The 13,294-nt window shown below is 38.3% G+C and overlaps 1 protein-coding gene across 1 annotated transcript in view; it reads right to left on the bottom strand.

The window, feature by feature from the left end:
- brinp2 (bone morphogenetic protein/retinoic acid inducible neural-specific 2) overlaps positions 1-13,294 on the bottom strand; it is a gene marked incomplete at both ends in the record, with an annotated part of 116,126 nt that overhangs the window by 32,960 nt on the left and 69,872 nt on the right. Inside the window, one exon of the mRNA XM_080503675.1 lies at positions 8,054-8,290. Within this exon, the coding sequence (XP_080359801.1) occupies positions 8,054-8,290 (237 nt within the window). The remainder of the gene's footprint in view (positions 1-8,053; positions 8,291-13,294) is intronic.

The following is a 13,294-nucleotide window of genomic DNA, read 5'->3' as shown; positions in this document are numbered from 1 at the left end:
GAAGTGATCAATTTCATGGAATATCCATATGATTGATAGTTTAACATGAGCACAACATGCAAATAAACAATATTCAAACCAATTATTATTATTATTATTTTTTTTAAATCTGAATTAAAACTAGCAAACAAGCAGCTCTCGTGACTTTGTGTACAGCTTCACACTTGTTTTGATATCTGAACTGTGAGCAGGTGGAAAGTGTATTTGGTTATATTCATGGTTGATTGATTGTCAGCACAGATTCTAAAATCAGTTTTCTGCCAGTAACCTTACTCAGCTCCTCTGCAACATGAAAAAAAAAACATTGGATTTTCTTTCATAATAGTGAATAACGCTGTTTTAGGTTCAGGTTTTGCATTTATAATTTTGATAATGTCTAACAAACAAGCCAGTCTGTATAAACAGTACAGTTAAACATTTTTAAGTAGGATGTAAAAAGACTTTCCTTAGGAAGGTGGTGATAATTATTCTGTGTGATATTGTAACCAAAAACAATACAAACAAATATATATATATATATATATATATATGTGTGTGTGGGAATATATATATATTCACAGTGAGAGGGTAACGAAAAACAAAGGGGGAGAAAAAAATCCACTTATGCCAAATGTATCCTTTCTGTGAAATAAATGAAGAGAATGAAAAGAGAAGTTCAGGGAAATGTTGCCAAATCTTCAGCCAAGCGGAAATTCATCTCTGCAACTAACAGAGAAAAATCCGTCCTTGTTTTGACAAATCCAGGAAGTGCATGTGCTACATTTACACCTCGAGACAGAATGCTTTATGACGGCAATAAAGGCGGAAATGGGCAGAGATTCAAAGCAGTGGGGTCCTGATAGGACTGAGTGGAAGTCATGCCAGGACTATTTGTAGGTGGGACCAAGTATCACACAGATTCCTGTTAGCTTGCAGAAGAGCTTTTTCATTAACACAATACAGGAAGAGAGACAAATACAGCATGTGTATTGCTTAACAAAATGACTATTCAAAAGAAAATAACGGCTGTAAAAGTAAATATAAACACCCAGACTGTGATTATAGTTTCATTCAAATTGTATTTCCACCAACTGTATCAATGAGAGAATTGCTGTTCATTATCTTAATTTGCCACTCATCATAAATGTAAACAAAATGAAACAATGTTTTATTGCATGTGAATGTTTAAAAGAACCAAGAAAGTATCTTTCTTTGATTATTGTTTCCAGTGAAATTTCAGAAGAACACCTTGAAATAACATGTTGTCAGTTTGTCTTAATAGACACTTGCAAGATGGAATTTTTTTAATACAATGCCTGTGAGTCAAAGTCTACTGAAGTTGTAATGTTTTCTAAAGTTTTTCATAGACTGCTTTTATTGTGCTCATAATTTCATTAGGAGCTTTGCTGAGGGACTAAACTAGTAAAGAAGACAAAAAATAAGTTTATATAGTTGGATACATGTTGAAACGGCTTCATGCCATTTTCATTATGGCTTAAAAGAGGACTGAGTTCAGTGTTTGGAAAAAGGAGATAACTGTTGTAGTGGTTAGTACTTCCACCTCATAGCAAGATGGAGTTTACATGTTCTCTCTGTGTACTATGTGATGTGTACTTTGGTTTCTCAGATTCACCCATAGGTATGAATGTGAGTGGTTGCATTATTATTATTATTATCATTATTATTATTGACTGGAGAAACTGTTCAATTTGCATCCACAGGTTGTATTCTAATGCCAATGTAAATGGTTTTGCCTGATCTTACCTCAAAGTTTCTCAATAACAGCCAAGTACCTTTTGAGACCTTTATATAGGGCAACTTCCCCTCCTCAGGTGAACAGTTTATTTTGTTTAGGTCTGACTACAAAACTAGACTCAATTTTAGGGATAATTGAGCCATGAAGAGTGATATCGTCAGCACCAAGGGATGCATCAGTCCTTACAAATTACTTTTATGCTCCTTTGCTTCTACTGTGTATAAGCATGAGGGGCAGTGATTTGAGTACGATTTCTTATAGAAGCTGTTGTGCCAATGCTGTTAAAGGAATTAAACGTGTCCATTGTGAACAAACTTTTCACAGCTCATGTATAATAATGGAGAAGGTCTGTACGAAAGAAGCTGTGTGTCGCAGTGCACCTGCATTCTGCCAGTTTTACGGTCGGACTGGGTTGAGTGTGTCTGCGTGCCTGCAAGAGTCCGAAAAACGCTTTTTTTTTTCATTTGTGCTTTATGTTCAGTTGTTACTTCTCCTTTTGATCCACCCTGATGGCCACATCACCACTCTCTTCCATTTCATATGAGCTCTGCTTGCTCAGAATATACAATTAACATAGTGCAGTGATTCATCAGGTATAGCGGCTCCTCACACTGGTGACATTGTTAAAACGGCTGTCTGATTTCGTCTGGTCATGGTTGACATGAAGTGTTTCATTGTTAATGCACTAATGAGCAGGACTATGGAACCTGCAGCTCGTCGAAAGCAGTTCTTGCTCTTGTAAACAAAGACAGGTCAAGACCTTCAACAACTTTACAGCATCTGAAGCTGGGCTGATTGTTACAGAGGACATTATAATCTGAGCAAAAATGTGTGAGTCAGTTTGGAGGACATAAATGTAACGGTGGTATAGAATTATGAAAGTGGCCGATATGCATAATAATGGCTGCCATAATCTGTGATTTCCCTTTATCATATTCCAAGAGATACAGAGAGCCTCCGGACAGTCATACACTAATATCCATGCAGGTTCTTTTGTGTTTTAGGTTTGGCAGAACAGCTAAAAACCATAGAAATAAGTAAAGAAATATGTGAGCAGTTGATAAGAATAAGTGAAAGGAAGAAAGGAAGTGTGAACGTTCTTTTTTTACTGTCTGAAATAGGATAATCTGATGAAAAAACTCTCAGAATGGTCACAATTAATCTCATAGAGGCTTATTTAGTTCAACTACTAAAATATTGAACAAGATTGCAAGCTGATGTCAATTCTTTTAAAATGTAATGGTAGCAAAATAATAAAACCTAAAGCACCTGAAGATTGATCCTGCTAATGCTTTACAGCTAATCTGCACGCCACTACTCTCTCCAACATGAGTGGAATACAGCAGGACATGAAAGACTCACTTTTACTGTGGGGTTTTTCCTTTTTCCTCAAGCTCCCTTTCTCTCAGTAGGGAGTTAACACTGTCTCCTTCCCCCCTTGGAGCAGGGAATTGAATCTTAATTACCACAAAGCCCTGTCTTATGTTTCATGTATGAGTGACCTCATTTGTTCGTTATACCCTTTCCTCACTCTGTGCAACATGTATGGTGGTCGAGAACTCACATTCCTCACATCGGCTGAGGTAATATCCTACAGATCCGGCTTAGTGGCTTGCTTGTTGGGTGGAACATGCAATTGATATGCTAATTCTCACCTCGAGCAGAAGTTCCATTATAAGATTGGCTCTTGAAGTTGGCATTTCCACCTGTGAGCCAGGGATGTGTTGTGTCACCTGTGTTGGCTCAGTTTAGTTCATTATCTCCTGAAGTCAGTGTTCCAAACTCAAAGGTGACGACTCGGCACAGGTCACCGGAAAACTACCAACTGCTTTGAGCAATGAGCTGTGCAATACTGTGAAAAGAATCTACACAAAGGCCATACAGGGGTAATTTTCATTTTACCTAAATGCAACTTTCCACTTGATAATAGAATGTACTTATCTTGCAGTTTTAGTTGTTTTGTGAGTAAACATGCAAATTGCAATGTATTTGGAGTCGGTCCAACAAAAATTGCTTTGCTTCCAGAAATGCTCAACATGGAAACAAATCTATAATCTACAATCCAATTAATGGAGCATTTTCGTCTGTGAAAGAAGCATTTCATTTATTAATTTAAATCTCAAAAATTGTCAGCGCACATATTGCTTCGTTGGAAAAAAAAAATGACCCCAATGGGAATTAATTTAATATTTAGAATACAAGCTTGTGTTTTAGAACATTTCTGTACTTTTCGTTACTACCTGCAATCAATTTAGACTACACATCAATAATTGGTAGGAAAGCAGAAGTAAGCATTGCTCTGTTAAGCCAAGAGGCTCGCAGACGACATCAACGTGTGAGACAGGGGAGAAGTAAATTACAGTGCTGCATTGTGAATTTGGCACTGCGATTTGAAAACACAGCGCAGAGAGCCGGTTATTAAGGAATCTGGTGGCGAGCTTTGAAGCTGGCTGTGTTTTCCAATTTCACAAAACCAAAGGTGTGATGTTCCTGACGCAACTTATTCACACCTTCCCAGGACATTATGCTGTCCACAAACCAAAGCTGAGATCTATGCAAAAAAGGAGAGAGAAGAACCTCAGAGCAGGTACTTCTTCTGATTTGTATTCGAGTGCTATCGAGCAAGCTTTTAGTCTTTGGTTTTGAAATGGTGAGTGTCTAAGGTTTGAGGGTATAATTCTCCATGTTTTTTCCTCTCGCGCACACAATGATTTAGTCTCTCTCTTGTCCTCCTTCTCCTCTCTGGCACACACATGAACAATCTATCACACACACCATCCTCCCAGTTGTTTTCCTCTCGCCACAATAAATTTATCAGCCGATCCCAGCAGACACGATTCAGCCCAACTTCCGAGGCACCCCCAGAAGCTACAAACCAGTGTGTGTGTGTGTGTGTGTGTGTGTGTGTGTGTGTGTGTGTGTGTGTGTGTGTGTGTGTGTGTGTGTGTGTGTGTGTGTGTGTGTGTTTGAAGAGATTCAGTAGGAGGGCAGAGATAGAAAAAAAAACTAGGAAGAGAGAGCGAGCGGGAGAGAGACAATGAATACTAACAAAGCGCTGTGAAAGTCAAACAATATTTGCTATGTAGATAACCCTCGTCTCATCTTTTGCATTCATTTTTCATCTCTTCTCACCCTATGTGAGGCAATAGCAAGTGTGTGGACGTGTGAGTAGAGTGTGCGTGTTTCCTGAAATTAGATAAAACTTTAATGATCCGGCAAATAGAGGCATGCCAGTGGCTGTACAGTAAATGCCTGCCTGTTGTCGATCCTTGTATGTGTGCGCTGCTAAGTGAGGAGCCGATGCTGATATTTTTAGCCCATTACTCAAACACACGAGCCTCTGAAAATACTAAAGGCCTCATTTTTTATGACAAACCGCTCAAAGTTAAGCTCCTGACAAAAACTATAGCGTCAGCAAACAAGAAAAGCCTGGCAATTACATGCCTCCCTCTGTTTTAACACTGTGCATCTTTACAAAAACTTAATAAGCAGCAACTTTGCAAAGTCAGGTGCTGTCAAAATGAAGCTACGAGAATGCAGAAAAATGCTGTTTACTTCCCCCGTGTCACTCACCAAGCAATTTATACATAAGTGGCAGCTCGCGCACAATCACCTGAACTCTGCAGAGACGCACAACACACACACACAAACTTTATGAAAAGCTGCCAGAAACCTGTCTCCAATTAAATCTTGCCTACATCTTCCAAAGTCATTAAAACAGGCGGCTTGTGATATGTTGAGATGAAGGAAAGTAAAAGACCCCCCCCCCCCAGAAAAAGCTTCAGCCAATTTAGGAAGTGACGCCCGACTGGTTCTGCATCAGCGCCACCATTACATGACACACCTGTGTCTCGCTGTCAGTGATGAATAGTTTTGATAAAGAAATCCGGCTTCCGGAGAATCAGTTTCCCAGTACACCTGATGGAGCCTCCTTGAGTGTATGACAACTAGGATGTTAACACAAATGTATGACTTCACCGTCATAACACAAAATTACTTCGACAAGAGATTGTTTCCATGAACACAACTGACCTTGCTTGAAGTCTTAAACTGGTCTGACCACTTATCTGTAAGGCTTCATTCCTTCTGATGCAAGAATTGATGAAACCTTCATAATACATTCACATATCGGAGGATGTGGATGACTTAAGAGTCTTCACAGACATGCTGCATTATTTATAATTTGGTTGGCTGTTTCGACGAAGGAGCCAGAAAGAAAGGTCTGAATCAGCTCAGTCATATTCTACGTCTTGTGGGTTTAAAGTATGAATAAGTTAAGAAAATTGTGAATTCTTATTTATCTTATTTCAGAAAAAATCCACTAATATAGTCAACTTAGTTCAGTAGGATGGTGTCAGACAGCTGTAGAGTATAGTTTACATCTCATAAAAAGGCAAATAATCTGTCACGTCTGTGAGTAGATTCAAAGGTATTATTCTTGTATAACTCTGAGCGTCAATAATTATAGTATTTGTACTTCCCTCATTACCCTCTTCTAGTGTGACATGTAGTCGGTTTTATTGTTTTGAGGTGTGTAAGGTTAGACAAAAGGATGATATGAGCATCTCACATGGGCCTCATATTTAAATTTAATAAAAAAGATTTGTTTCTATAGTCATTCCACATCAGACAATGAGTGCTAAAACAGAAACACTTAACCCATTTGATCTTTTAAGGCAAGTCAAAAACACAGGATAAAGACAGGGACAATTGACATAGAGCTGCTCCTAATGTCTGCGCCGAATGAGGGGGTGCCAACATTAGTTCCAATGATTGTTTCAGCCTGCGGAGATTTCCAACACCTGCTACTACAATCTAAAGTTTGCTTGCTTGCCGCCAGAGGCTTCATACCAAATAACTAAAAATGATCTCAGACGCAATATAAAATGTGTGGTATACAGCATGCTGAAGTTATGTGATGTGCATATATCAAACTGCAGCAGTTGTTACCCAGGTAGATTATCGCTCGTCCCTGGTTGTCAGTTGTCAGTTATTTCACAAACACTTATGAACATAGTCACAAAAACACTTCACAGGTACATGCTGTATAAACAGAGTGTTATTGAGAATAAACTGCATCCAGCTTGGAGCAATAAATCGTCACCATCCCACCTGCTACATCTGGAACCACACAAACTTATGCAACATGAGTACGCGTCCAGCTGTCCGCAGCCCATCTCTCTTATTTCACTGTAATACAGTCAGTACATAACCAGGCAGCTTTAACACAGATAACAGGAGGGATTTTTTTTTTTTTTATTTACTTTATAAAGTCAACCTATTCCTTCACTTATTGAAAGCAATGTGATTTTTCCAATGAGCAACACCTGTTGAAGTAAATGAAATCCAGTAGCTTTTCGGGGGATAGAAAAAGCTTATTTTCAGTTTGTGCTTTGCAGGAAAAATATTTTTTAATTCTTCCTTGTTAATATCATGATTGAACTACATTTGTATTGAATGGTAGTTAAATCCTGTTTTTTCACCTCCTTATATAACATATGCTGTTTTGTACCTCTGGAAAAGGATGATTAAAATGTCTAATTTGGTTTTGTTTCTCATTTTTTCAAGAATTGTGTTTCTTTAAATTGTTGCGCAAGTGACTGGATTTCACAATACAAGTATCCCAAGCCCATCTCAGGCCCTGTTTCAGGGGTCACTCCTTTCAGAAGGTTTTGCAATGACATGACAACATTTGGGAAAGAAAGACGTCAGTTTACAATACCTCACAATACGTTTTCAACGTCAATAATGGCAAGTACAGAGACTCATACAGTCGATGACGGCATTGGATTGCTATTGCAGGTGACTCAACTCTCAAACTCGCAAGTTCTAGGAGAATATGGACTGGAAGTCTGCTATTGTTGTTATGATCGAGCTACTTGATCATGAGTAAAATAACTATTTACTAAGGCTGTGGTTGCTTTTGAAAAGTTGCATCTTCCCCATTTTCACAGAGTTGAATCATTTTCAAAAAGTTCCACTTTGGAAGCCATTTTCAAAAAGTTGCATTTTTAATGACTGAGCACTATGGTTCTGTAAATGTACACCTAAAGCACAACAAATGTTTACTATTTTCACTTTAAAATGTTGTGTAAACAGGAGTCTTAGTCATGGAGACTATATCATGGGGATTCTGATTCCACGTGATCAAAAAATTCCACGTAAAAATCATCATATATTGATGAAAATATAAACATTATGAGAGAAAATGGTTACGAAACAAAACATTTCAGACCCAGTTTAGACACTACCCTCATCGTTCAAAGTCTCTTTAAAGCTTAATGCTCAGGCATGGCCTAAAATGGCTGCAGCTCATACCTGACTCCATGAACTCTTGGTTGAAGTTGTTCCAGGCTTCTTTGCTCTTGTCCAGGTTCTCCTCCATGACCTTGATGTCAGCGAAGGGACAGTTGCATTCTGGGAAGCGAGGAGAGCACCGGCACCAGCAGTCATTGTTCCTGCAGAGCAGCTCACCCTCTGAGTTGCATGCCACATAGCTGAGGGCTGCTTCCACAAAACGCCCACGCAGAAACTCTGGCAGGACATCTTGCAGACCTTTGAAAATTAAAACAAGACAAGGAAATACATTATATATATATCTTACTTTTCAGAATATGGTATTTTTTTCCTTTTCATGCTGATTTATATTCAGAAAGCACTGTTACATGTTTGTTTTTTTTGCCTTAGATGATGATCAATTGGTATTGAAAGCACTGTGACAGTAATGTGTGCTAATAATACAATTATTACATGAAACAGGATTTTCCACAGATTAGAGTGTTGAAAATATTATGTTGCATACTGTAATTTTATATAAACGTATAGTCAAAGCCATCGCAAGCTTGAATTACTGTTGCTGGACAGACATGTTGTTAAAAAGGCATGATTTTACTGCAAACAGATCTTCAACAGACATATTTTTAACCATGCAATACCATTTTAAAATATACCCTGTATCCACAATCTATGACACCAAGGTGACAACTCTAATTGAAGCTTCAATATATACACAGGAACATTATCCATTAAAATGCTCATCTACTTCACAGCCTGTGTACCATCACTGAATACTGCATAGAGACACTGACACTAATAACATGCCTTATCATGACAGAGGCTAATAGAAGCGACAACAGATAATAGCTGGCTGTATGTATATCGGTTGTGTGTGTGTGTGTGTGTGTGTGTGTGTGTGTGTGTGTGTGTGTGTGTGTGTGTGTGTGTGTGTGTGTGTGTGTGTGTGTTTCCGCTTCAAAGGAATGGCACAGTTCAAATTACTTTCTCGTCTGTTTCATTTTTCGTGGCAGTATTTGAATGCATCTATGTGTTACGCAAGTTGAGAAGCCCACCCAGGAGTATATTCCACCAGTGCTGGGAGCAGTCACCATAAACAACCTGCTGTTTTAGCCTGTCATACGCAGGTTATTTCCTTTCAGCAGCTTTCATTATTTCTTCTCCCTGCTGTGTAATGAAGATCCACAAATTATCATCAAGGCATGAATGTGTTCGGTATTTTTTTTTTTTTTATGTTTTCAAAAGAGGATGGTAGAGTTTCAGTTTATATGAACATCTAATGAAACGATTACTGAGAAGATCATTTTGAAATCTATTACCATGATCACAGCATTTTTAACAAGTTTGTTTTCTCACTTTTTGTCATCTTAGTCTATATTGTGTTATATGCATGGCTTTGTAAAAACATTTTATCCATCCATCTTCAGATAAACTCTTGTAAAAACAAAAAAAAAACCCCAAAGAAAACAAAATTCAAAAAATAGAGACAGGTTTCATAGCAAGCGTACAATTGTGAACTCGAGAGAAGAGGCTCCCACACGATATTGTATTTTACAAAGCTCAACAGAAGATATTATAGGTAGTTCAAGGCAAAACTGCCTCATGTGTGCTATTTAATACTGGAAAAAGACCCAATTTTGGCCATGAAGGTGACTGGACCGGCTTGATGTTTTGAAGTTGTTTGAGGCCTTGAATTGTAATTACTATAACCTGTATTACTGAGCATGTTGAGAGACAAAGCTCAAAAGAGACTCAGTTATACGTATAAGGTGTTACTAAATATATCTATCGTCTTTCTTGGGGCGAAACTCATCATGGATGGATGGATGGATGGATGGATGGATGGATGGATTGATGGATGGATGGATGGATGGACCATTATGGCAGACATTTTAGATGATACATGATGTCAGTAATGACCATGGGTTGATTAAGCTACGTAACTCTGGCTAATTCTCAAATTAATCTGGTTTATTCCTCATGCACATGAGTTGTGCATTGATGTGTTAAAATGTGATAGGATAGATCTGAGTCATAAAACACTCCCTCTTTATCATTGAGTGCATTCCATTTGTAAAATGTCTTGAATATGACACAACTTTGTCAATAACATAACAAATTAGCATCCAAGGTCAGTGTGCCATAATTTACGGCCAATAAATGTATTGGCATGTGACTCTCCAGATGATGATGAGGAAGAGGATGATGACACAAAGATATGATCATTAGCAAAAGATACACATCAGTTTTGTCGTCTCATAATTCTATTAATCAGCAATGTGTGACTACGAGAGGACAAATGTGTCCATTGTGGTGATGGAAATAAATGCAATTACAGCGCTGATGTTAAAATGGGTGGTTATAGAAATTTGTAATACAATGTTGCTGGTCCTTGTAGTTTCCAAAGTGCCATTGAAGAATCCATTCACAATGTACTAATTGAAAAGCCAACCTGTAGAGTCAAGGATACGCTCAATCAGTGGGAAACATGTTCTGACTTTATGTCTTTAAACAGCAGGTGACATAACATTTCAACACCGCACTCCTTTCAAAAATTTCATTTGAGTGAAAATACAGTGATATATTAATTATTAGTGCTAAAGTTTCCTGACTGCACAGCTTATTAAACAAAAGTGGATGTGTGAGCTTAAAAGTGCCCCATCATCTCTGAGAAACCAGCAGGCAGCTTTCATGAGTCTTGCTGTGTGGCGTTCACGCTGCTTCTCTGAACCTGTCTGTTGGTCCATGTCTGTCTCCCTTTCGGTCTGTCTACTAATCATCAATTTGTTGTGTCAAAAGCTTCCCCTCTCTCCGCTTCACAATCTCATTCTGGATGATTTTCAACAGCCAAGTCAATCCCGCTGCGCCCTGCAATGAATATGCATGTCTTTTCTTTGGTATTTACTCTTTCAATGGCTTGGAAAGAGATGTAATTAGTCACATTTTTTCCTCTTCCATGCTTTGGCAGGTGCTTTGAGGTTTTTGCATGTGTGTGTGTGTGTTTGTGTGTGTGCGCTTGCTAGTTCCCAATCTGGCAGGGGTGTCTTCAGTTTGGGAGACAGCAAGATAACGCTCTTCCCCTTAGCCGGCACTTTATCGCTCTTCCACCTCATTGTTTGTTGATGTTTTTCTTCAGTGTGTAGTCTTGTTTTCTGTCTTTTGTTCCATCAGTTGTATTCACACTGTCATTCTGTAAAGTAGTGGTAGTATCGGTATCGGTAGTCTCTTATGTCTATGTAATTAAAGTCACATAATAATAAATCACCATTATGTGACACATATCACGAAAAAAAAGCTAAATGCTTTAGTTAACCTTTTATTTACACGCCTGAGAAAATAGAAAAGAATGTTCGACAAGTTGATGATCCAATATGGTAGAGACAATGATATACAGTTATTGTCACCCATTATTAAGTCAGAGGCAAAGACAGGAGTGTCTTACATGGACTAATTATGACAAAAACATTGTTGCACAGTTACCAGTCCTCAACATAAGAGTTTTCACATTGTTAACACACACCAACACTGACAGGGTTCAGGTGAGGCACTCCCACCTCCACTTCGACAACATGGAGGTTCGGTGGCTTGAACAAGGTTGTGTCAACAGAAGGAGAGAGTCGTTCCTCGACCCGGATCTTCCTAATGAGCCACAGTCGTCTGGACTGAAACTTGTTGAGAACTTATGGGTTGTCCTTAAGAGGAGGGTAAAAATATCTCAGACTCATAGTGGAACTGGGCTGGAACCTGCTATCGAAGCAGCGAGAACATAAGTAAACTGATGTAGTAAAGTGAAGTAGGCTGATCATCCTAAAACCTCAATGCAATGATCATCATCTCCAATTTGGTTTGGCTTCTCTTCAACATAAGTTTGTTTTTTGAGTGATCTCATAACATCTCAAATGTTTACATACTGGATGTTTTAATTTGACAACCTTTTAGCCATTAATTACCAGAGTACTTTTTTTATGAAAATCTTGAATTTGTTGTGTAATGAATCAAGAACACCGAGCTTCGATGAAACAGCATTGAATGTCTTTCATCTTTTGGTCAATTTAGTGCAGAAGCCTGAAAAGATTCAAGATCCATTATATTCCAGTTTCTTTTCACCTATTTTAAGGTGAAAGATTTTACCTTCATCATGAAGAATATCATGGCTGAGGAGCTTGATCATAACAGGCCGGAGACGAGCTGTATCGCTTTGTCAGTCTGTCAGAGAGCTATAAGCCTGCTCAATGATTGGCGGAGTGAGAAAATTATTCTGTCTCAAAAGCTACAGAATCAGGCGGGACATGAAACCAATTACATCAGTCCCTTCAGCAGACTCCTGAACTCCAACAAAGTGCGGATCAGACTGACAGCTTTGGTTCTCCAGGTCATATTGAAATCTTGATGTAACGCTGTTACTGCAGACATTTTTAGACTGCATGAACTCAGCAGCTGCTTATAGTCGATAACATTTTTCATGTTAGTTCATAAGATTTAAGGGCTATAACAGAAAGTCAATTTTCCGTCATTGTTGTGGCGACTTTTCTGTTGTAATACCCCTCTCTCTCTTTATTTCTGCTGCCCTCTAATTGAGTGTGTTCAAGGTCCTGTTTACACGACAATATTTTTAAGTGAAAATGGAAAACATTTGTTGTCTTTGGAGAGTTTGTTTACACAAAATCAGTGCTCGGAGTCACTGAAAATACAACTTTTTGAAAATAGTTCCAAAGGTGGGACTTTCTAAAAATACTATGACTCCATCTATGGTTAGACAGCACAACTTTTCTGAAATACTGCTACTTGATATGCATGAGGTGGACAGCAAAAACAATAGCAACCTCCAGACTACTGTAACTCCGAGTGCATATTCTCCTGAGACTTTGTAGTTTTATAGTTGAGAGTAACCCAGAATGACAATATGACTTTGTTGTTTATCCATACGATTGTCCTACTAGTACTGGCCATTGTTATCGTTTATTGAGAATTGTCATTTGCTTTTCTGCTATTTCTGTGTAAATGAACATAATTTTCATAATATTGCTGTGTAAACGTGAAACCTTTCTGAAACAAAAACACAAAAAGATGCATTTTCACTGAAATGTTGTCGGGTAAATGGGAACATATTTTTCCGAGGAAAGTTCAGCTTTCACTATTTGGAAGTTACTCAAAATGACATTTTTTATTTTGTTTTTTGATGGTCATGTTAACAAAAGTGACATTCTGGTCAATCTTGACTGTGATTGGACCATGAATATGTCCGAGTCTATCTATTGTTCTGCT

Source organism: Blennius ocellaris (assembly GCF_963422515.1).
Source record: "Blennius ocellaris genome assembly, chromosome: 10".
NCBI classification, from domain to species: Eukaryota; Metazoa; Chordata; class Actinopteri; order Blenniiformes; family Blenniidae; genus Blennius; species Blennius ocellaris.
This window is presented reverse-complemented; position numbering and strand designations above follow the sequence as displayed.